Genomic DNA, 26,073 nt, shown 5'->3' on the forward strand with positions numbered 1-26,073 from the left:
TGGTCTACTTGTGGTAGAAATAATGCATTTTGTATAATACAACATACATAAATTAAAAAATATAGCTGCCCATACAGTTCAATACAATGTTCAATTAACTACACTATGCAAAGTTGAAATATGACATCAAGCTTGGAATAAGCTTTTCAATAATGAATAATATGCTGTTTTAATTTATAAGTGAAATAGACACTTGCATATAAAAACTGATTTTAAATCAAAACTAAATGTTTAATTTGATTTTTAGCTCCACTGGCCAAAGGTCCTGTGTCCATCGTGCATCCATGCATAAACTTTTCCTTTAAACATCTCCTAAACTACTGGTCCAATTCTGATGAAATTTCTTAGGAATGTTCCTGGGGTGTACCTCTTTCAAATTTGTTCAAATTATGCCCCTGGGGTCAAATTTGACTCTGCCTTGGGGGTCACAAAATTGAAAATTTGCTTAAATAAGGCCTATTTTGTGAAAACTTTCAAAATCTCCCGTCCATAACCATTGGGCCTAGGGCTATCAAATTTGGTATGTAGAGACATCTAATAGTCCTCTACCAAATTTCTTCAAATTATACCCCTGGGGTCAAATTTGACCCTGCCCCGGGGTCACAAAATTGAACATATGCTTATATAGGGTATATTTTGTGAAAACTTTACAAATCTTCTCGTCCATAACCATTGGGCCTAGGGCTACCAAATTTGGTATGTAGTGGCATCTTATAGTCCTCTACCAAATTTGTTCAAATAATGCCCGTGGGGTCAAGTTTGACCCTGCCCCGAGGGTCACAAAATTGAACATATGCTTATATAAGGCCTATTTTGTGAAAACTTAAAAAAAAAATTTGTCAATAACAATCCGGCCTAGGGCTATCAAATTTGGTATATAGTGACATCTAATAGTCCTCTACCAAATTTGTTCAAATTTAATCCCTAGGGTCAAATTTGACCCTGCCCCGGGGGTCACAAAATGGAACATATGCTTATATAATGCCTATTTTGTGATAACTTAAAAAAAAATCTTGTCCATAACCATTAGGCCGAGGGCTACACAATTTGGTATGTAGTGACATTGTATAGTCCTCTACTTAGTTTGTTCAAATTATGCCCCAGGGGTCAAATTTGACCCTGCCCTGGGGGCCACATAATCAATTATATGCTTATATAGTGCCTATTTTGTGAAAATTTTAAAACTCTTCTTGTCCTTAACCATAAGGCATAGGGCTACCAAATTTGGTATGTAGTGACATGTTATAGTTCTCTACCAAGTTTGTTCAAATTATGCCCCTTGGGTCAAATTTGACCCTGCCCGGGGTCACAAAACTGAACATACGCTTATATGGGGCCTATTTTGTGAAAACTTTAAAAATCTTGTTGTCCATAACCATTGGGCCTAGGGCTACCAAATTTGGTATGTAGTGACATCTAATAAACCTCTACCAAATTTGTTCAAATAATGCCTCTGGGGTCAACTTTGACCCTGCCCCGGGGGGTCACAAAATTGAATAAACGCTTTTAAAGCGCCTATTTTGTGAAATCTTTACAAATCTTCTTGTCGAAAACCATTTGGACTATGGCTACCAAATTTGGTATGCAGTAACATCTTATAGTCCTCTACCAAGTTTGTTCAAATTATGCCCTTTGGGTCAAATTTGATCCTGACCCGCATGTCACAAAATTGAACATTATATACGCTTATATCTTTCTTATTTTGTGAAAACTTTAAAAATATTCTTGTCCTTAACTCTAGGACCTAAGGCTACCACATTTTGTATGTAGTGAGATATAGTAGTCCTCTACAAAGTTTTCTCAAATTATGCCCCTGGGGTTAAATTTGACCCAGCCCAGAAGGTCACAAAAGTGTACATGTGCTTAAATAGGGCCTATATTTAAGTATTTGCACATGCAGAGAAATTTGTTTCAGCCTTTTTTTCAGCAGTGGAGTGATACAGGGCCATCATGGCCCTCTTGTTTAAATACTCAAAAAATGAAACCGTGTTCATGCTTGCATGAACACAGTTTATAAATGCTGTCAGAATTATAAAATATGCAATTACTATAAATACAAATGCCAGGGAAAAGTGCTTTTTGTACTAAAAAATTCGAATAAATATTACAATAATACATTTTGAATACTTTAGTATGTAATTAACAGTTTTTGTCTGAGAAAATCACTAAATTTTATATATTTATTCAAATTCACATAAATCATATTTCAAAAACACATCATTACTTCAAATCCTTTCACACAATACTGAAAAAAAAGCACAGTTTCTGATTGTTATTGATTCTTTATTAATTAATACATGTACCATTTTTTAATCTTGATGCATCCTCAATTGTATAATGCACATCTTAATCTGTTTTAACAATTATAATATAAAGATTAAGGCTGAATCAGTAAAATAATAATCCATGATTTCTGCAGTACTTGCAGACAAAATAGAAATACTGCTGTGATATTATCTATCTATCTAATGGGATATTAATTTGGCTTCAATAGAAAACGAGAGCGCCGATGGCGCTGAAAGCATAGTTGCAAGATACAGGGAAGTTGCTGCTGAAGTAAATGTTTAGGTCAAAATATACTAAATAGTTTTCTTATATGTTTTGATGTAAAAGCGACAACTTTGAGCGAAAATAAATACAACATTTTGCACATAGAGACCCCCATAACCATACCTTTTCTTGACGGGCATTCTTAGCTGAATCGATTTAAGCAATAAAAAAGATTTGTCATGTTCAAACCAAAAACAAATTCGACTCAAATCAAAATCGACTGTTTATGCGCCTTTTTCGGCCGTTTTCTAGTGGATTGTAACCTTTTGCAGTGCCATTTTTTACTTTAATCTCCAACTTTATCCTATTTCAGTGATTAAGTAGTGAACACCTATGCTTACCCTATCAATATCTCCAAACGATAAAACCAGAACAAAGTGTATAACATGCCTTCGAGGAAAATATGATGATTTGTTTAGAAAGTACAGCCCTTCATGACTCGATTATTTAGTATATTGTAGCCTTAACGATTGCTGACATCACGAGTCGCCCCCCTTGTTTACAAAATGCTCTATTTTTAGAAACGGGAATTCCAAATAGAGACGAATGTGAATGGTTACAAAATGACATAACTATGAAAATAAATACGTAGAATTACATTATTTCACGCATACCATTATGCAACCATCCGTTTTCTTTTCCGACTTGATACATTTACAGCTTTCCATTTAATATTTTACAGACACAGCACTCGTCCAGAATTCGCGCGAATCCATTAAATCCGATGCCACATTTAAACCGTTAACTCTACTCGTAACGTAAATTTCTGGCTCAAAGTAAATCGTTTTAACTTCAATTAACACATCTCTATTACTTTTAAACTCTACTTCATCAAATCCATAGAAAGGCACGTCAGAATCCATGTCATAAATCAGAAAACATTCATCGTACTCCGCCATTTTTTACACATTTTCAAATAATAAAAGTGCTTTATGCCCCACTTCCTGCTGAGAATATGTTTTAATTTCTATTTATAATTAACCGATGAAATGTTAAATATACTTTAACCAGGGCCTTATTAATTCAGTTATGTAAACATTTGACCTCTCACAGAACAGTAAACGAAGGAAATAGAAATTGGGATCCCATATAAATTAGGTGTGAGGTCACTATCAACAAGAACAGAATTGTTTTACGAACGAAATTTGTTTTAGGTTATAAGAAGATTTTTTGACATAAAACGGTCTTAGAAAAATTCACTAAAAACGGTGTCAGCAATATTCTTGGAAGAAAACGTTAGAAAAACGTTTCCCCCAAAAAAATTGTAAGAATTACCATATGCTAAATTAAATAGATATTTCGTCTGATTTTTTATCAGGTAAGGCTTCATAATGGACAACCGATGTATGTGGATTTTCAAAATGTGGTATATACCATAAGCATAGGTGCAAGCACCTATGCTAAAAATCAAAGCATACACATGTATAAAATGTGTATGTATATATTAGTTAAACTTAAATTGATTGACCATCGATAAAAGATATTATAATATATGTATGTATATATATATCCTTGTAAAACTAAAAATTAAATATGTATGTTTCTATTACATCATAAAGGACTTATATTTTCAGACAAAGTACAGTGAAGCTTAAAACAGTATCCAATTGTAACAGTCAATTTTGGGAAAATCAACCTTATAATTATTTTCTGTGTTGGCCAATGTCATAATTGGTATAAAATGTATATTGAACTGGAAGTTCTCTTTTTTTTAAATGATAACATTTGCTTGGTCAGCCATAATTGTCACAATCAAGTGGTCTTTTTACACTGTAGTTTTCTCACTGACTATGGGATTGTTATGAGAATGAGCCACACAAAGTATCGTTGGGGAGATGAGTTGTCAATTTTATGTTTATCAGTCTTTCATAATCCAGTATACCTGTAAAAAGGGAATTTGTAACTAATAATCACACAATATACACAATTAAAATTGTATGCATTTAGATTTATTTAGTACTGCACATTAATCATTTTCCAAAAATCTGTAGCAACATTACATTATATAATGCTGCAATACTAAAGTAATTTACTAATTAAAGGTCGCTGATGTGTAATGGATGTGGTGTCCACCTAATGATCTGGAGGTCACTGGTTTGATCCCCAGTGTGGGAGCATTCTTAAGAAATCTCCAAGAGACACCCAAGTACTGGTTCTAGGCCCAGGAAACGAACTCAAGAGCATTTCACATACATGTACGTAGTTAGTACTTTAAATTTAATCGAACTAAAAAAGGGTTAAAACTAACAACTGAAACCCTTATTAATACATTTTATTTTGAATCAAGCAAATGTGGAAATTCATTAAAAATAATGAGTAAAATTTAAAAATTCTACTTTAAAGTAATCATGATAATTTAGATCATTTTCAGAATATTTAATGATGATAATGATACAATTATATATTCCCTAAATGATAAAAATAAAACATGTAATGTTAATTTATGGAAAAAAAACGTTTTAATTTTATCAATATCATGGTAATTACAACTAGATACAGGCAATTAGATCAGAAACGTGCATTAATTATATTAACCCATTCATGCCTAGCGTCCTGAAAAAAAGGACATTGCAAACAGCGTAGACCCAGATGAGACGCCGCATAATGCGGCGTCTCATCTGGGTCTGCGCTGTTTGCTTAAAGAAATTTCTGTAAGAAATATTCTAAATATAGAAATAAATATACCAGACACCCCTACTTTTGGAAATAAATTGATCCAATTTAGAAGGATGGGTGAGTCCACTGGGCATAAATGGGTTAATGAACAACCCAGACATTTGTAGTGATTTATGGTCACTATTTCATTTGATTAACGTTCTATACAGTACAGCCAAAGCGGAACAAACGTATTTCGCGATCCGCGGCGGCAAGGCGAAACGAGTCGATGCCGCGTCAGTCGTTGAAGCCGCGTCAGTATGCGGCGGCAAGTCGCATTTCGCCGTGAAACTTCGCATCTGTCCGCCGAGGAATGCCGCGATCCGCGACATGATGCCGAGTCGATGCGCATCATGAAATAAAAAATCTTTTTAAAATTATTAGTGACATGTAGTTAACAAATTTTGAAAGAAAAATTATAATAATAATTAAAATCATAATAAATTTATTGTGCGCGGATTGTATTAGCATATACATGTAAGCATAGCTAATGTGTCTGGCCAATTATTAAGTTTGTTTCCCGCCCCTAGCGTATGTATTTCACACATAAACAAGGTCACGTAATTATGTTTTCGCACATACAAGTGGTCAAGGCTCCAACATATGGTGGATTTATAAGCTAATTGCATGTTGATTCCGCTATTATATTTTAGCTGAGAAAATTAGCAGTTTGAAGCCACATCAATAATCAAGACGGTGACGACGTATTTGTAGTTTTGTTAATTATCAGCTTATTATAACTATTGTTTGAATATGCGTACATAAAAACGTTTTATTTTGTTCATATTATACAGTTAATATCGCTAATAATTACCCGATAATCCCGTATATTCCAGTTTTAAAGCAAATGCTGGTAAATATTTACGATACACAAACATTCTCGATATTTCCTGAAGTATCAAATACATTTTGACATTTGTTACTATTTATAGAGATGATGAAATAACGTCTAATCGGGGCGTTTTTTTTCTCCACTGAACACGCGATTTACGCCTGACTCGATGTTCATGTATTTATACAACACAAAATACACCCAAACTTTCCAAACGACGTTCTACATGTCTGCATAATTTTCGCGCGCTTTTTATGAAACAAAGGATATTTTGGCACTGTTTATTTGACGCTAGAATTTGCCAAAGGACGCGTTAGCATTAACATTCGGAAGTGTGTTTCGGATTACAAATTTAATAATGATAACCGAACGAAACATAAACAGTTGCGCGTAATTAATTCTACGCTACACATACATGTATGTACATGTAGATGGATATCTTTTCACTCGATCCGCCGCGTACGTATGCGGCGGATTCACTCCGCGAAAGTACGCGAGGTTAATACAGACTCGGCGTCGTTGCGCAAATCGATGCCGAGTGCCACGGCGATACGCCGCGTGAACACACGATTCGGCCGCCGCGGACTAATAATCTGGCCGTGGCGTAGCCGCGGATTATGTTTGTGCCGCTTTGGCTGTACTGTACATGACCTGTCATAAAAGGTATTTTTTAGCCAGTACTACAATCGGCAATGATAGTCTGTATTGCATACATATTCCAACGTCTATTATCGATTCGCTTCCTAAAACTGAACAAATATTTAATGTTTACATCGCGAAACGTAATGCATCCAGTTTCACTTTCGGTTTGGTTGGTTTTGTAAACACCGTAATTTCATCTTAAAAATTGGATGAAAGGGTGATTAAATAATAATGGAAAAGTAAATCACTTGGATAATAGGTCAAAATGCAACACAAATGAACGTTAATAGTGCTCTTAATATCAAAGTTTCGGTAAAAAGTTTGGCGCTAGTTCAACGCGCATGTATACAGCCTCATAACAATAGACTGACAACCTTTTGGGTAGTAAAGTAGTAATACAAGGCAATATGGCGACCGTTAGCCACGAGGCCTATCTTACGGAGGAATCCGAGATAGCCGATGTATCACGATTGTGATTTTAAGTCATGTATAGGGTTAACAACACAGAAAAACAACATGTGGCTGACAGACTATCAACTGAGCCAGTTTTGAACCACTGAGTTCAGACCCTGACAGGTCTGATAACAATTAACCTAGAGTTCATTTACCTGCCATAAACAAAGCAAGTGTTCACAAGATTAATCCTTTACCACTTACATGTAGATACCTTTTTTGATGCATTTGTAGTCTCTTAGAAAGTTAAATTAATCAAATACCTGTCTTATTACATTCAATTTTAAAAGGCTTCATTTCCAACCCTTAAATATTGATGAGCAGCAAACAGGATAATACCTGAATAGACTGTGAGTTACCCATTTTTACTTTGCTTCTGAGTGTGAAAGCTTTAAAGTACTTACTTTGTAGTGAAATCAATGTTCTAAAACCATACTTTTTCAAAAGTCATTTTTACTGTAAGAATGATAAAAAGTCACAGACACAGCTTTATATCATAAAAAATAATGCAAACATGTTTGGATAATGTATGTATATCCTATTAAAATACATACGTGACTTTGTATGAAAATACAGGACAATATATGCAAACTTAAATATACAATGTACACTTCATATTGTTTATCTATATCAGTATCATATAATAAATGCAGGTCAACCAGCAGCCATTTATTCACAATGCTTGCAATGTAATATTTACATGTAGTATACTGATCATCCAAAAACCAGTTTTAGCTGATACAACAAAATATACATGTTTTATGCAATTTCGCTTTCCCTCTCAGAAGCTGAGTGAACTAGAAATGGCGCGGCAGAGGCCGATGCGTATCCCCACGCCGAATGTTTGACCTAGATGTGCCCCAGGGTTGGTAATGGGGCCATGCATAGCTGAGATTGACCGTATTGTCATAAGAGAAGTTCATCATCAATTAGAAGTGAATTGGTGTAGAAATGAAGAAGTTATAGTAAAAGGCAATTTTGGGTGGGTGTGACATATGTGGGCAGGGCGCCCCAGGGTTGGTAATTGTGCCATGCATAGTTGAGATTGACCGTATTGTCATAAGAGAAGTTCAGTATCAATTTGAAGTGAATCGGTGTAGAAATGAAGAAATTATAGTAAAAGGCAATTTTGGGCGGGTGTGGTCTATGTGGGCTGGGCCCCAGGGTTGGTTATGGGGCCATGCATAGTTGAGATTGACCGTATTGTCATAAGAGAGGTTCAGTATCAATTTGAAGTGAATCGGTGTAGAAATGAAGAAATTATAGTAAAAGGCAATTTTGGGTGGGTGTGGTCTATGTGGGCGGGGCGCCCCAGGGTTGGTAATGGGGCCATGCATAGTTGAGATTGACTGTATTGTGATAAGAGAAGTTCAATATCAATTTGAAGTGAATCGGTGTAGAAATGAAGAAATTATAGTAAAGGCAATTTTGGGTGGGTGTGGTCTATGTGGGCGGGGCCCCAGGGTTGGTTATGGGGCCATGCATAGTTGAGATTGACCCTAATGTCATAAGAGAAGTTCAGTATCAATTTGAAGTAAATCCGTGTAGAAATGAAAAAATTATAGTAAATGGAATTTTTTGGTGGGTGTGGCCTATGTGGGCGGGCGCCCCAGGGTTAGGATTGGGGCCATGCATAGTTGAGATTGACCCTAATGTCATAACAAAAGTTCAGTATCAATTTGAAGTGAATCCGTGTAGAAATGAAAAAATTATAGTAAATGGAAATTTTTGGTGGGTGTGGCCTATGTGGGCGGGGCGCCCCAGGGTTGGGAATGGGGCCATGCATGGTTGAGATTGACCGTATTGTCATAAGAGAGGTCCAGTATCAATTTGAAGTGAATCGGTGTAGAAATAAAGAAGTAAATGTAAAATAACCTAAAAAAATGAGTGATAATTTCTGACGCGGCCCCACCCCAACCGCTATAACTTTTGACCCAGGGGTCAGATCAAAATTCCAAATAGTGCAGGGTCGCACATATGCTCATAGCTACCATGTGTGTAAGTTTCAAGGTTCTAGTGCTTTTAGTGTAGGAGGAGATAGTGGCCAGGACGGACGGACAGACAGACGGACGGACGGACGGACGGCGGAGATAACCACAATATCCCCACCTTTTTTTCAAAAAGCGTGGGGATAAAAAGGCTAAGCACAAACGGCATAAAACCAGAACAGCCTGCAAGTAACTTGCAGTCTGTTCAGTTTTTATGCTGTTTGCTGCTCATCAGTATCGGAGGGTTGGCTAAAGTCTTTAATATTTGAATCTACACATGTAGTAAGAAAGACCTGTAATTAGATTTTACGTTTTAAAGGAACTACAAATGCGTAAAAATACATATCTAAGTGGTGAAGAGCTATGCCAATGTGACACTCTGAGATTGTATCATGGTGGTCAAGAGCTATGCCAATGTGACACTCTGAGATTGTATCATGGAAATAAGGCCTTACAAAAGTGGTTTGTTCTTATCCTTAATATCTTCACATTGGAAAATGTGTGTATTAATTGATTTTTTGCTCCCAATACTCTTAAATTGATAACTTAGTGTTGTCAAATTGTCAATATTAGTTCTACTTAGGTTCAAGCCATAGAGCTGCATAGAGAAACTAACTAAATGGTGCATTTTGTTTTAAGAAACCTCAAATTGGGATTTTTTTTAACAGTGATTGGGAAATGTGTACTTCTTTCCCAATTGGGAAAGTGCAGTTTTCCAGTACGTTGTAGAAGGAAAACAAGAGCTGTGTTCTGGAAACACAATGCCCCCTACTGCGCCGCTTTAAAGCCATATATTTTACCTTTGACCTTAATGGATGACCTTGACTTTTCACTCAAAATATGCAGTTGAGATACGCATGCATGCCAAATATAGAGTTGCTATCTTCAATATTGCAAAATTTGACCTTTGACCTTGAAGGATGACCTTGACCTTTTACCACTCAAAATGTACAGCTCCATGATATACGCATGCATGCCAAATATCGAGTTGCTATCTTCAATATTGCAAAATTTGACCTTTGACCTTGACTTTGAAGGCTGACCTTGACGTTTCACCACTCAAAATGTGCAGCTCCATGAGATATGCATGAATGCCAAATATCAAGTTGCGATCTTCAATAATGCAAAATTTGACCTTTGATTTTGACCTTGAAGGATGACCTTGACCTTTCAGCATTCAAAATGAGCAGCTCCATGATATACACATGCATGCCAAATATCAAGTTACTATCTTCAATATTGCAAAAATTTGACCTTTGACCTCGACCTTTGACCTTGAAGGGTGACCTTGACCTTAACCTTTCACCATTCAAAATGTGCAGCTCCATCAGATACACATTCATGCCAAATATCAAGTTGCTATCTTCAATATTGCAAAAAGTTACGGGCAATGTTAAAGTTTTCAGCAAACGGAAAGACAGACAGACTGACTGACGAACAGACAGACGGACAGTTCAAAATCTATATGCCACCCTTCAGGGGCATAAAAAAGTTTTGGCGATAGTTTAAGTTTTCAGACGGACGGACAGATGCCATATATTTGACCTTTGACCTTTAAGGATGACCTTGACCTTTCACCTTTCAAAACGTACAGCTCTATGAGATACACATGCATGCCAAACATGCATGCAAAATATCAAGTTGCTATCTGCAATATTGAAAAAGTTATGGCCAATGTTAAAGTTTTTGGACAAACGACAGACACCATATATTTGATATTTGACCTTGACCTTCACCTTTCACCACTCAAAATGTTAAGCTCCATGAGATACACATGCATGCCAAATATCAATTTGCTATCTTGAATATTGAAAAAGTTATGGCCAATGTTAAAGTTTTCGGACGGACGGACAGACGCCATATATTTGACATTTGACCTTGAAGGATGACCTTGACCATCCCCTTTTGCCACTCAAAATGTGAAGCTCCATGAGATACACATGTATGCCAAATATCAAGTTGCTATGTTCAATATTGAAAAAGTTATGGCCATTAAAGTTTTCGGACGGACGGACAGACTGACACACTGACGGACAGTTCAACTGCTATATGTCACCCTACCAGGGGGCGTAAAAATTGATGCACACTGCACAGGCTAATCTGGCAAGTAACATTATGTACATGCATTGAGTTTTCAGAGACTTGCTAACTTCTACATCACTAAAGTTTCACTCTGAACTTTTTCTACAGTTTATTATAACTGCAAAACTCTTTTTTTTGCTAGTTAAAACACCTTTTCATCCACTGAGCAAATCAAGTTGTTTGAACCCCAGTCAACTGCACCACAAAGCAATTCTTTAAAATGTTTGCAAGGCCAAGATGCAAGGTGTCCAATGTAAATCAATGTCCATATCCTACATGAGAAATTGTGTCATGCCTGCAATTAACATGTCATTGGTATTGAAAGCCTACTACTACCTACACTTTTAATGATTGATATCTTTTGAGGTAAAACCCTGTCAACTTGAAACATGAAATCTGACCGATAAGAACTTGTAACCATTTAAACCCAAATGCTCTGACTCACTCATTAAGTGCTCTAAATTATTTTTTTTAAGACACAGATTATCAATCAGAACAACATTTTATTTTTCAGTCTGTCAAAATAAATTTACTAATTGACATTTGATTATCAGAAAACTTAACAAGAGCACCGCCTTGCGGGTGCAGACCGCTCATCTATTTTTCTTTTTATGCAGACCGCTCATCTATTTTTCTTTTTATTTAAAGGTGAAGGGACCTATCTCAATTTCAATCACAAAGGAGGGAGGCCGGGGTGGAGTAGAGGGGTGTATAGTGTGGGGGTGTGGTCATTTATTACATTATTTTCCAAAAATGCCAATAAAATGAAAACAAAAAAATACTTTTTTTTTGGGGGGGGGAGGGGGGATTCTTGGGTGGGATTGTTGGACAGTATTTCAAAAATAAAATAATAAAAATAAATATTTGTGTTTTTTAACCAGGTTTAAAAAAAATGGGGGGGGGGGGGGGAGTTGGGGGGGGGTACAGTTTGAGGGTGTGGTGGTCATTTATTAGATGATCTTTATGGTGGTTTGGGTGGAGTCTATTATGGTATGTCAGGTAAGAGTTGTTTTGTCAAAGTATCAATCAAATCTAATCATAAAGAAAGAAGTTATGGCAATTCTAGCAAAATTTTATAATTTGACCTTGAGAGTCAAGGTCATTCAAAGGTCAAGCTAAAATTCAACTTGCCAGGTACAGTACCCTCATGATAGCATGAAATAATTTGAAGTTTGAAAGCAATAGCCTTGATACTTTAGAAGTAAAGTGGATCTAAACACAAAATTTAACCATATATTCAAAGTTACTAAGTCAAAAAAGGGCCATAATTCCGTAAAAATGACAAACAGAGTTATGCAACTTGCCCTTTACTGTCCCCTTATGATAGTTTGCGAGTGTTCCAAGTATGAAAGCAATATCTATGATACTTTAGGGGTAAAGTGGACCAAAACACAAAACTAAACCAAATTTTCAATTTTCTAAGTATAAAGGGCCCATAATTCCGTCAAAATGCCAGTCAGAGTAACATAACTTTGCCTGCACAGTCCCCTAATGATAGTTAGTGTTGCAATTATGAAAGCAATAGCTTTGATACTTTAGGAATAAAGTGGACCTTAGAAACACAAAACTTAACAAAATTTTCAATTTTCTAAGTATAAAAAGGGCACATAATTCTGTCAAAATGCCAGTCAAAGTTACATAACTTTGCCTGCACAGTCCCCTTATGATAGTTAGTAAGTGTTGCAAGCATGAAAGCAATAGCTTTGATACTTAAGGAATAAAGTGGACCTAAACACAAAACTTAACCAAAATTTTCAATTTTCTAAGTATAAAAAGGGCACATAATTCTGTCAAAATGCACGCCAGAGTTATCTAACTTTGCCTGCCCAGTCCCCTCATGATGGTAAGTGTACCAAGTTTGAATGCAATAGCATTGATACTTTATGAGAAAAGTGGACCTAAACGCAAAACTTAACTGGATGCCGATGCCAAGGTGATGACAATAGCTCATAATTTTTTTTCAAAAAATAGATGAGCTAAAAATTGTAGCTTACTGAACCCTGTTAACTTGACATTTATAAAATAATCTAATACATGAAAGGTGCAGGTGAATGTTGAATAAACAGTAAATTCAACCAGTCTTAAACATGACTTTAAGTAGAATATGAAAGCTTATCATTTATTAATTCCACTGGAAACACGGTAATATTGCCACTTATATTGTAATTGATTGAAGGGTTTAAGAATAAAAAATATTGATTCATCAAGATTTACCAGTTACTCATATCAGGTGGGCTGCCATTAAGATTACAGATCAATAAATTGATAAAAGATTGAAGACCTCTGATTAAAACATGAGGAAAACACTGTAAAGATTGTATACACCATTATTGCAAGTAGAGTATGAGATTTCAAACCTTTTGTTCTGAACAATAACAACTTCCGCTTTAAATCAATTAAGCATTCTTTACCAAAAAGAAAACAAAAATTTCAATTAAATTAAAACACCCGCAAATGTGTTTAAGAAGCTAGATACATGTACATGTAGTAGATACTGACTTTCCTGATTTCTTTATCAACAAAATGTTAAAGCAAACAAAGTGTCACGTTGTTTCACAGCTTTAAAGAATGAAACTTTGCTGTTTCATGTATTTTAAAGAATACTCTACTCTCCTCTTTTTTTTCCCTTTCTGAGACTAATCAAAAGAAATAACAGCAAAAGTAAACACTTTTTAGCAAAAAAAATTTAACCATCGAACATTTTCAGGTATTTAAAATAAGATACAGAATTTCAGTATCTGATAGTAAGCTAATTGAAAAAAAATGTTAATAGTTTTTAACTGCCCATATTTTTTTAAAGTTGCCACTAAAAGTTAAACTAACCAGATTTAGTGTATCTAGCATAACTTATAATAAGCATAATAGATATGTCAATATATAGTATTAATTATTCACAAATCTAAGTGTTTTTCTTGTTTTCTGTTTGAAACAACCGGTATCTTTAACAATTTTACAAAATCTTGCGTGTTCACATTTTTTATTTCTTAGCATCAACACTTAATAACAAGAGTGCCATTATCACAAAGATAGACCAGTCACTAAATTTCAAGTATTTTTGGCGAATAGGCATGGTCTTAATTGATTTATTATTTTACCTTTAACCTTTAATTTTGACCTTGATCTCAACTGAACTAATTGACTTTATTCTTCTTGTAAGTTATGGAATGTTATTTCCAAATCTTTTACTTAATTTGCCCAAGACTATGTTTTGACTTATGACCTTGAATTTTGTAGTTGACCTAGAGATCTGGTTTGTGCGCATGAGTCTTTGTCTTATGCCAATCAATTTTGAAAAGTTATTTGAGAATCCATCTATGTTAGCGTTAGACAATTTCACAAATCAATCATCAGAACCTAGTTCACTCTTCTAAAATGACCCTAGGGGATAAGGCTAGTGAAATTTCGCAGTCAAGAATAATTAGTGAGACGTCCTGTTGGTTCATGTGTCCAAATCTTTTGGGAAAATCAACCAGACAACACGTTCTCATAACAGTTACAGAGCAGATGCTGCTGGTTTTGTCATATTTTCTCTTACTGGTTCACTGTTGAAATAAAATTTACCTTGTTTGCATGTGAATCGAACAATAGGTACATGTGAATTGTAATTTCATTTGTTATTTGTTGGCTAATCAATGATAATGAATACTCAATTTTACCAACAAGCCCCCCCCCCACCCGCGTTATGTAATGTGGTGAAAATACTTATGGCAAGTAATATGAAAATCCACCTATTGGATTGGAAACTCAAACATTTGTCATTCTACAATTAATTGCGACCTTGACATTTAGCATAAGGACCTGTTTCTGTATCTGATCACTTATGCCGAGTTATTTAAAAATTTATTGGGGCTAAAAGTCATGCTGCCAAAAAAGTGTCAAGAAAAAATCCTACATTTGAACTTTATTATTGAATTAAGACATTTACTCCATAGACAAAGGGACCTGTTTTATGCGCACGACACTCTATCTCTGAATGCCTAATTATTTGAATATTCATTTATGCTGGACAATAGGGAAATTTAGACAGTCATTTGGGAAAAATATATCCTTTTTGTGAATGGGAATGCGGCCGAATGTTGGGGCCCAAAATTTGACCCAAATAATGTAATCAATCAGAATCTAACGTCACCTGAATTTCTCGAGGGACGTGTCTGCGGGCAGGTAGTGAATGTAGGAGGAAAGGCCATTGCATCTCATGAAGTCGACAAAGGGAAGTCGAGAAGTCAAGTGATAGTGAACAGGGTCTCCTGATTTCGGAGGGGAATGAGACCGACGCCTGTGAGATCTGAAAAATAAGACCAAAAAAATAAAGTTATTCGTTTACACTTATATAACAAATAAGGTACGTCCCTTAGTCAAGTTATTTCTCAAATTAATAATAAATAAATGTTCACTGACAGAAATCATCCAAATAACATTTCTTTGAATATGTGTTCATTTCATATGCAAATTCTTTATTTGAGTCTCTAAGATAAAAAACTATACATTTTTTCTTAAATCATCTTTCATTCAAATTAACTTCTATATTATTGTTTAGAATTAATCTCAATTTTACATGGTCCAAGTTCAAACAATATAACTAATTGATTATCCTGATAAAATATGTTAATGATCTCTTCGGATTAATATACACACAAATGACATGTCAAAATTAATATGAATACCAGTATGGACTTTCTCTGAATAATCAAAACAAAATATTTTTACTCATTATAAAAAGGATCATTTCTTTTAATAATAATATAAATAGCACAGCTTGTACATTTCTCGAAAGAAATTTCATTTGTATTTTATGCCAATAATATTGTACACTTTTCAAGCAATTAATATAAGAATGATCAATCATACATACATGTTCAACCATTTTTTACAGAATGACAATTTACATACAATTTAATACAATACACTTGTATATGTCACACTGCTTGTGTATCTACTGATGAAAGAATTGGTTTTGATTAACCTGTAATTACATGTATAATAATCTTACCTGTCCATCAATTTATCCATTGATGTAACTATCTGCAACTGCTTGTTCAATGGCACAAAATGTGCAGGTACATGAAATTCTGGGTCATCGCTTAATTCTGCACATTCCTTTGTGCGATATGAATCAATGTCATCTGAGAAATCTTCCATTCTGTTCCTATTTTCTCGCATTCTAAATTTTTTCGCTGATGGAGAAGAGGAGAACTCGGAAGACAATGACAGGTTTTCCACTTCTTCAGATGCAACCTCGCGGATTAAGCTAAATTTTGGAGGCGGTTTTCTTGCAATGGGAACATGAGCTTTTTCCTTGACATCTATATCAAACAGACCAAACTTGATCGGGGTGCTTGTTGAACTGCACTGACTGATGTCAATGTCACCAATGGAAGGATGCTTCAGAGTGTCCACATCACTGATGCTTGAACTTCTTGAGACATCGAGCTTATACGACTCCATTTCAGCGGCCAAAGAATCTGTGCTGCAGCATGAGGAAATTGAGGAAACAGTGCGTGTTAGGCCAGCATGACTGGAAGATTGCTTCGACATTAGTGAATCAGAATGTTTCAGCAGTATGGCAGTGGTAGATATGAAGCGAGATTCTTTGGTTGAGATTGCCTTAGTGTCTGGCGATTCAAATACAGGTAGATCAATATCTGACAGACTACAAGATGACAAAAGTGAGGTATCAGGACGCAACCATGTGGCTGAAATATTTGGATCAAATTTTTCTACATATACAACTTCTTCATCGGGCACATGATACTTTCCCTTTTGAGTTGCATTCTTGCCATCACATGGTTTCTCCTCAACTTCTGAGCACAAGCCTTTCGTATCAATTTTTGAACTGGCTTCAGATTCTTCTGAAACTTTTCTCAAATCAGCAACCAAAGTGTCACTGCTTGACTTCTGTGCCTGTTTCTTTCTGTCAGGACTCTCTTGAACTGACTTTGGTAGTTCTCTGGAAAGTGATTTTGAGGCTTTAGTTTTCTTGGACTTTCTCGAACCAGGTGGCTTTTGTTTTGAGTCCGAGGTAAACCGGTCAATGAATGATTTTCTTGAGCTTGACATTTCAGAATATTCTTTTCCCTTTATATTGAAATATCTGACACTGAATGTTGCAAATTACTAACAATGGTTAACAAACATTCCACTTGGAAATGAAAACCATTACACGTACTTTCAGTCATTTTCTCTTAAGTTTCATAGGTCACAAATTGGTGAAACAAATTCCATCCATAGAACACAATGTCAGCCCCGAACGATTTAAAGCGTTTTATCAAGGCGTATGTGTCAAACATAAACAAACCATTGGCATTGTCGATTGGCAAAGCAACTGCTGATACTCCGACCCAACATAGTCATGTTAAGTGTGGGGTCTAACGCCCCTGAAATTCCCACAAATAAATATACATTTTGTGCAAACATTTCATTTTTATAGAACAATTTAAACAAGAACACTCAAACCAAAAGGAAAACACTTCTTATCCGACAGACTAACTTTATCCATTTCCGTTTAATCGGTGTGCGAAATATAATTGCATCATAACATTCACTTTGTACACTGCTCGTGAGAGAAAAGCGCGTGCGTACATAACATTAATCTGCAACACAAACTGTTTGCAGTATTTATCTTCTTCCATTTCAAAGTAAAATATATCGTTTTAATTTATATCATTTTCTTTGCAACGTGTTTAGTGAGTTTGAAAGTGGCGATTTAAAAGATTCAGAGCGGTAAATAGTTAATTATAGCAAAATAAAGACAATGACAATTATCGGGATATTCAAATTACAATCACCAATTATCATTAAATTGTTATAGAAACTTCTACCTCATGACTCTGTTTAATTTTATTTCAACTTTCAATATATTTTTTCGACTATTTCCTTGTCTATGTATACATGACAAACTGACTTGAGAGTTGTTCAATATAAGAAATAAATAAACATACTGATTAAGATAAGTCCTATAATATTAACGTTGTGAAGACAAAGAATGAATTTGCGCATTGAATCACACACGAGCATGCATTTAAGTGGATTTTGAAAACCAGAAGTCAAATGCCCATAAGGATGAACTTTTCTGAGGTCATATAAAAATAAACATAAATACTGAATGTCAGAGGTATTTGTTTTAAAATTATAATACATAGTCTGCAAAATTCATGATCAGGTATACAGTTAAAGTATAAATTTCGGACGAGAACTTCGAAATCGCTTTTTAGAGCTGTATAACATAACAATATATATATATATATATATATATATATATATATATATATATATATATATATATATATATATATATATATATATATATATATATATATATATGCGCAGCGATTATTTTTTCCTTCTTTATAAAGTACCGGAAAACGGCACTTTGCCAATTAAATAACTACAAATTTCCCAATTGCTGTAAAAAAAAAATGAAGTTTTTTTGTTTTTGTTTTTTTTTATAAAATGCAACATTTGTTTAGTTTCCCTATGCAGCACTGTGGTTTGAACCTCAGTAAATATAATATTGACAACTTGACAACACAAAGTTATCAATTTTAAAGTATTTGGGAGCACAAAATCTTATACACCAATTTCCCAATATATGGACTTCACGACGCGATTTTTCCCAATTTGATGTTTTCACAACTCATTTTTTCCCGATTTGGCTGGTACCGGTACTTTTCCCAATTGGGCAAAAACAATCGCTGATGTGATAAATATATATTGCATAATACGGAAAGGTTAATATTGATAATCACAGACAAGCATGAGAGACTAATAAGAGATACTATAATAAGTCTTGTTTGTTAAATAATGTGACATTTTTGTTTTTGCGAAGTATGCTTTGTCCCTGATCGTACATCGTCCTTTGACATTTTATGGTGAGTTAAATATACAAACACGCGTCAACATAATATATAGAACACTCACTAACAGTTTGCGTTCTTTTAACCAGCAAGTTTATTCGTAGTATAGTGTTTGTGTATAAAAGGCTAGACGTATCAAAGCCCAAAGAGTCATTTCTGTCCACTTACATCGCCAAAAGTACGAAAGGTCGGTCTTGTCAATTTTTTTTCGCGATTCCCGATTTAATTAGAATATACTAATACATAAAAAATCACCCTAAACCGCTGTTTAATATTTATTTATCATACAACTATTTTACGCTTAATGCCATGAAATCTCTGTCTTCTGATGTTAGGGTCAAACGGTAATCTCGGAAGTTTTATTGCAAGGACTTACCTTGACAAAAAGCTACGTCTAGTTATGTCTTACATCCTTAGGTTGTGATGGCATCGGGAAAGCTCTGTCTTCATTGGATTTCATAATTGATCTACTTTTTTACGAATTTTCGTGGATTTCGTTGGTCCGCTGAACCACGAATTCAAGTACCAACGATTAGTTATACATATTTAATCCGAAATCGGTCATTTCCGAATGTACCGTACTCCAAACGCTTCTGTTTACGGCCATTGACCATTTCTGCCACTGAATCGTTAGCAGCCTGTGTCAATAATGCTTCAGTCGTAGACTGAGCCTTTGCAGGGTCGAGCAATCCTGCTATAGTAGGAGAACGTGTCTGAACTGTTCCGGTTTTCAACCATTTTGAAAGAGCCATTATTTGATCGAGATATGCTAGTTTATACAATATGTTGTTTTCTTGATAAGTGTTTGGGTAATTATATTTTTAAATCAAGCACTGTATTTAAACTATACATCAACGATTTTTCTCGTTTACGTGACGTCGTCAAATTAACAGTTTGAAGATTTATCACATATGTCAATTAGTGCAAAGTAAAGTTAAAAGAGACTTAAAGGGATCTTTTCACGCTTTGGTAAATTGACAAAATTGAAAAAAGTTGTTTCAGATTCGCACATTTTCGTTTTAGTTATGATATTTGTAAGGAAACAGTAATACTGAACATTTACCATGGTCTAATATAGCCATTATATGCATCTTTTGACGATTTTAAAACCTAAAAATTATAAAGCGTTGCAACGCGAAACGATTGAATAATTTGGAGAGTTCTGTTTTTGTCGTTAAATTTTGTGAAACTACGAAGATTGCTTATATAAGGTATAAAATACGTCATGTATGTGTACTCGGCGGAATAGCTCAGTAGGCTAAAGCGTTTTTACTTCAGGACTCTGGCAGGACTCCAGGGGTCACTGGTTCGAAACCTGCTCCGGGCAATGTTCTTTTCCTTTTTTTAATTTTATTCTTGATTTTTTACTGGAGCTTTTACGATCCAATGTTTACAGTTATCAATATAAAGCATTTAATGAATAAGTTAAAAAATGCCAAAATCTGTGAAAAGGCCCCTTTAACGGTTTTCACACGTGTATTTTTGGGACCTTATTACTAAATTGTTACTACTAGGGGACCGATTGCGCTGAGAATGGCAAATATTGTCAAAACAACATTGATTGCAAATAGCGAGCAGGGACCCACAAGTGCGCCACTTTATCGCTCTTATCAAGAATTATCGGCAACACTTTCATGATTCAGTGCACATTAACCTCAAATCTTGCTGTCATCACATATTAGCAGATTATGCTTCGTTATTACTCTGGTTGTTTTAATAAAAGTTTAATGATTATGAAGGTCTTCTCCAAAATTTTGAAATCCACGAAATGACCTACAACAAATTAGTGTTTTTTTTTTATTTGAAATCCACGAAATTACGTGTCAACGAATAAGTTGTTTTTTATTAAACCACGAAATTTCATACCGACGAATTTCTATACGTTTACAGTAATTGCTCACTTCATTGGAAAATTCTACAATTTCTTAAGAAACTAGTTTTTTTTAACCCTAAATAAGCAGTTGCAGTCACGTCGCAACTCGAGCCATCCATAGAGGCTTTTCTTGAAGGAGAGCTAAAGGAAATGCTTAGGTAGATAGTGGCCTTCCTACAGCGTCTGAAGAGATTTGGATAGGGTTATTTCTACGGCGACTATTCGAATACAGCGAGGAATGTTATCCCTTGAGCCGGACGTCCTTTCCCGTTGTCTTCGCTGACTCCATGTGTCTGGGGCAGCGTAGAGGACGGACGGGGCGGACCTAAAGCGATGCAGACAAGAACTTCGACGGAGCTGCTGTTTTAAGATCAATCAAGTGCCCCATGACGGTGGTACTCAGTACGCTCAACGTGCTGTGAAAACCGTTCTTGCGATCGGGTAGACGGCTGGTAAGGTATAGAACGGCTCTAAAGGCGGCGCAGCCCGTTATGAACGGGAATGCTATGCTTCAGAATATTATCAGCACTAACTATAAGGCACAGCCTTTTCCTCTCGAGGGCGTTGTAACCAGACATGACTTGTCTTGAAATTGTCTACCAGTGCGCATTAAGGTCACGGGTTACAACAGCGCACTGCTTTTTTAATCAAAATTGTTTCTTTTCGAGAAAATTTGCAGCCGGGTAAATTTGACTTACTTTGGCTTAATTAATTTCTTCCCTTTAAGGTCACATGGGCAGGTCCGCACATAGGGCAGTCGCGGAGATGCTGGGAGGATCTGTAAATAAACTCTGACGCACACACACGCACGCACGCACCCCCGTACCCCACACACATTATCCAAAATCGGGTTGATTCGTGCAGTGTATGGAAACTTCGGACAGTACTTGTTTTGCTTTTGTTTATTACACAGGGTTTTTTCCGACATCTATCGAGAAGAACCAGGGAAAATCAGGACAGTATCATAATTTCAGGGCTTTTTCCACGTTTGTGTTCTCAAAAATGAGTCGCAAACTGTTCAAACTGTTGAAAAAAAATGAGTAGCGAAATTTCTTAAATTGTGAAAACTTGAGTCGCGAACTTTTTGAATTATTGAAATTTAAGTCGCGAACTTTTTGAAATTGTGTAAATTTGAGTCGCGAATTTCCCGAAAATGTGAACAACGGCAATTCTCTCAAAAGGAAAACAGCCCTGAATTTTGTTCCCATTGTGCACAAATTACAAAAAGCTTTGTATTTCGTCAAGTGGTATTTTTGACACACAGTTCACCCGACGAATACTGTATTAAAATAAGGTTTAAAATTGATCTGCATACGAGACGTCTATAAAAGGGGCCTTTTCACAGATTTTGGCATATTTTGATGTTTGTCATTAAATGCTTTATATTGATAAAATGTTAACATTGGATCTTAAAAGCTCCAGTTAAAAATCAAGAATAAAATTTAAAAAAAGGAAAAAAAAAGTAGCCGTACCAGGCTCGAACCAGTGACCCCCGGAGTCCTGGAGTTAGTCTGAAGTAAAAACGCATTAGCCCTCTCGGCTATTCCGCCGAGTTTACACAGTTTAAGTATTTTATACCTGATATAAGCAATCTTCGTAGTTTCGTAAACTTAAACGACAGCAACAGAACTCTCCCAAATTATTCAATCGTTTCGCGTTGCAACGCTTTATAATTTTTAGGTTTTCAAATCGTCAAAAGATACATATAATGGCTATATTGGACTATGGTAAATGTTCAGTAATACTGTTTCCTCACAAATATCATAACTAAAACGAAAATTTGCGATTCTGAAACAACTTTTTTCAATTTTGTCAATTTACCAAACCGTGAAAAGATCCCTTTAATCAGTGCTACGTACACATTTGTCCGAAGTTACCCCTTTGTCAGAAATTACCCAGAATGACTCTATATTAACCATATATACGTGCGTAATTTACTAATAGTTGCCCTTGTAATTGAAATCATCATCGGTTTGTAATACAACATTAAAATTCGAGAACACACTTGCAAATACAAATCGGAAAAGCAAGTACTAAAATCAACGCACTGCAAACGTTTTTGATAATTTAATTATCATTGATCAGCGATATGTACAACCATTAACAGCACATACAATGTATTTACATTTCAAATACATGTACATAAATAAAATAAAAACATGGATAAGGGCCAACACAGAAGGATCAGTAACAGAGGCAGTCGATAGAGGGAAGCTCGAGTGTACGTGCAGTATCAAGGTGGACAGCGGTATGCTGAGGCGATACGAGCAGGCCTCCACAACTGCAGTGCTTAAGCTGAAGCATCGATCGAACCAGCAAACACCATCATCAGCAGATTAGACCAAGACTCCCAGTTTTCGTAATAGATGATTTGTAAGTCCCGGAAGCAGCAACGGCACTCTTATGCCTCTCCTCACACCAGCACTACAAAACATCAAGGGCTTTAGATTTTTTCGTTAGTAGATTTCCTCACACTGCGGAAAACACAGAAACGACGAGACAGACAGAATGGCACAGCTTTGATCAGAAGAAAAGAAAGCCAAGAACATACTCAGAAGAAAAGAATTGAAAACCATCATTAAGTGCCTGTTAAGAACTTAACATACACAGGGTAGCTGCAATCACATGTCCAGAGGAAAATAGATGATCATTTCCCGACAAAGAAAATGGTACAATAGACTTTACCACAACATTCTATCTCTAGACATCTCAAAATAACCCCTGTTGAGAATCTGAACAGACAATAAAAAACGTTCTTCAGGAATGCAGGGACCACCAACCACCGAGGGAAAAAAGTAGCTTTCAACCTTCCAGCCTGCAGGAGAAGCTGAACGGACATAGTGAGAATGAAGTCACGTGTTTCAACTCGTAACAGCGACGAAGAAGATGGCGTTAGTATCCATGTTTTACAAGTAACATAAAATGGCGTTGTCTACACATGTCTGCGTAACGATCCTATTGGGTAATGTGTTGTGTTTTATAAAGCGTATGCCTTCATTTGGTTAAGATTTAAAGAAACATTGAGTTATGCAAATGTATTACTAGTACTTGTTAAACCCTAAATTTGGTTATGGTACATAATGTCACCTCAATACGGTTGCTAGTAAGTTGTTCTTTTGTGAATACTATAACCCCCAACCATCACTAGCCTAGAAGTGTCATGTCACTAGAAGAGGAGGGCCGCGTCACTAGCTCATTAAGATCGCGTCACAAGCTCGGAAGGGTTGCGTCACTAGCCATGTAGGGTCGCGTCAAAAGCTCAGTACTGTAGGGTCGCTTCACTAGCTCAGTAGGGTCACGTCACTAGCCCAATAGAGTCACGTCACTAACCCAATAGAGTCACGTCACTAGCTCAGTAGGTTGGCGTCACTAACTCAATTGGGTTGTTTCACTAGCCAAATAGGGTCGCGTCACTTGTCCAATAGCGCCGCATCACCAAGCCGAATGGGTCGCGTCACTGCGCGATAAGGTCGCGTCACTGACCCAATAGGATCGCGTCACCATTCCAGTAGGGACGCGTCATTGGCCATAAGGGTCGCGTCACTTGCTCAGTAAGGTCGCATCACTAACCCTGTTGGGTCGCATCACTAGCCCAATGAGCTCGCGTCACTAGCCCAATGTGGTCGCGTCACTAGCCTAGCAGTGTTGCGCCACTAGCCCAGATGGATCGCGTCACTACCCCACTACGTTCTAGCCTAGTACGTTCGTATTACTAGCCCAGAAGGAATGCGTCACTAGCCCAGAAGGGTCGTCTCATTAGCCCAAGAGGATCGCGTCACTAGCCCAGTAGAGTCGCGTAAATTGCACAGAAGAGTCGCGTCACTATAGTCGCCCCACAAGCCCAAGTACGGTCGATTTACTAGCCCATTTAAGTCGCGTCAATAGTCCAAAAGAGTTGCGTCATTCTCTTAGTATGGTCGCGTCACTAGCCCAGTAGGGTTCCCTGACTATCATATTACGGTCGCGTCACTAGTGTAGAAGGGTCGCGTCACTCGCCCAGTGTAGTTGCGTCAATTGATAAGAAGGGTCGGGTCATTTAAGAGTCGCCTCACTAGCCCCAGTACGGTCGTTTCACTAGCCCATTTTGGTCGCGTCACTAGCCCAATAGAGTCGCGTCACTCTCTATGAATGGTCCCGTCACTAGCCCAGTAGGGTTGCCTTACTAACCCATAAGGGTCGCATCACTAGCCCAGAAGGGTCGCGAAACTATCCCAAAAGGGTGTGTCGATAGCCTAATTGGGTGCGTTATTAGCCTAGTAGGGTCGCATCACTAGAGTCGCGTAACTAGCCTCAGTACGGTCGTGTCATTAGCCAAATTCGGTTGCGTCACTTTTCACTAGGGTCGCGTCGTTAGCCTAGTAGGGTCGCGTCACTAGCCCCAGTACTTTCGCGTCACTAGCCCAATAGGATCCCGCTACTAGCCCAGTAGGGTCGCGTCACTAGCACAGTAAGGTCGCGTCACTAACTCGTTTTTGTCGCATCACTAGCCCAATACTCTAGCTTTCTGCGCCAGCCCTTTTCAATCCACTTATTTGTTATAGCGTTCTTCTGTCCCACAAATGATCTAGGAAATTTTGAGAGCGAAAATACTTAGTATATAATTGCTTTAATCAGTAAAATTCATTACCACAATCTTTCACAAAACACTTTGGATTTCTCTTCAAGTGCCTTATTTAAATTTCAAGATGTGTCCTACATATAATACTAACTGCGTAATAATTATTTGGCACATATATCTCAGTCGCCGATTAAATATTATCATCTAGTAACATTGAACTTATTCATACTTTATTAAAAGGGATATAACGCTGGTTTGCTAATTACACGCGATTTACAAATTAGTTCCCTTGAATGCAAAAATATTTCTTACCGTTCCATATTTGTTGATTTTCTTTCGTATGAAGTATATACAAAGTACGGAATCCGGATAGTGTCTAGCTGAGTGTCGCGTGTCGACCTTCGAGGTCGACACACGACATTCAAGCGACATTCTCTCGACGCGCGACAATCATGCGACAATCAATATTTGAGTGTCGCATATCGCATTGGGTTTTAGAAAAAAAAATATGGCAGAAAACATTGACTGTCGACTGATTGGTCGCGCGTCGTAATTGAGCGTCGAGAGAATGTCGCTTGAATGTCGCT

At 36.5% G+C, this 26,073-nt stretch overlaps 2 protein-coding genes across 2 annotated transcripts in view; both read right to left on the reverse strand.

Moving 5' to 3' along the window:
• The window catches only part of LOC127861722 (microtubule-associated serine/threonine-protein kinase 3-like), a 220,657-nt gene extending 202,947 nt beyond the window's left edge, over positions 1-17,710 (reverse strand). The window contains 2 exon segments of the mRNA XM_052400409.1: positions 15,332-15,487; positions 16,193-17,710. Of these exon segments, the coding sequence (XP_052256369.1) occupies positions 15,332-15,487; positions 16,193-17,259 (1,223 nt within the window). The 5' untranslated portion in view covers positions 17,260-17,710.
• Positions 1-26,073, reverse strand: part of LOC127862417 (mediator of RNA polymerase II transcription subunit 26-like) — a 312,703-nt gene that overhangs the window by 50,202 nt on the left and 236,428 nt on the right. The window lies entirely within an intron of this gene.

Source organism: Dreissena polymorpha, chromosome 16 (assembly GCF_020536995.1).
Source record: "Dreissena polymorpha isolate Duluth1 chromosome 16, UMN_Dpol_1.0, whole genome shotgun sequence".
In the NCBI taxonomy this organism is placed as follows: domain Eukaryota; kingdom Metazoa; phylum Mollusca; class Bivalvia; order Myida; family Dreissenidae; genus Dreissena; species Dreissena polymorpha.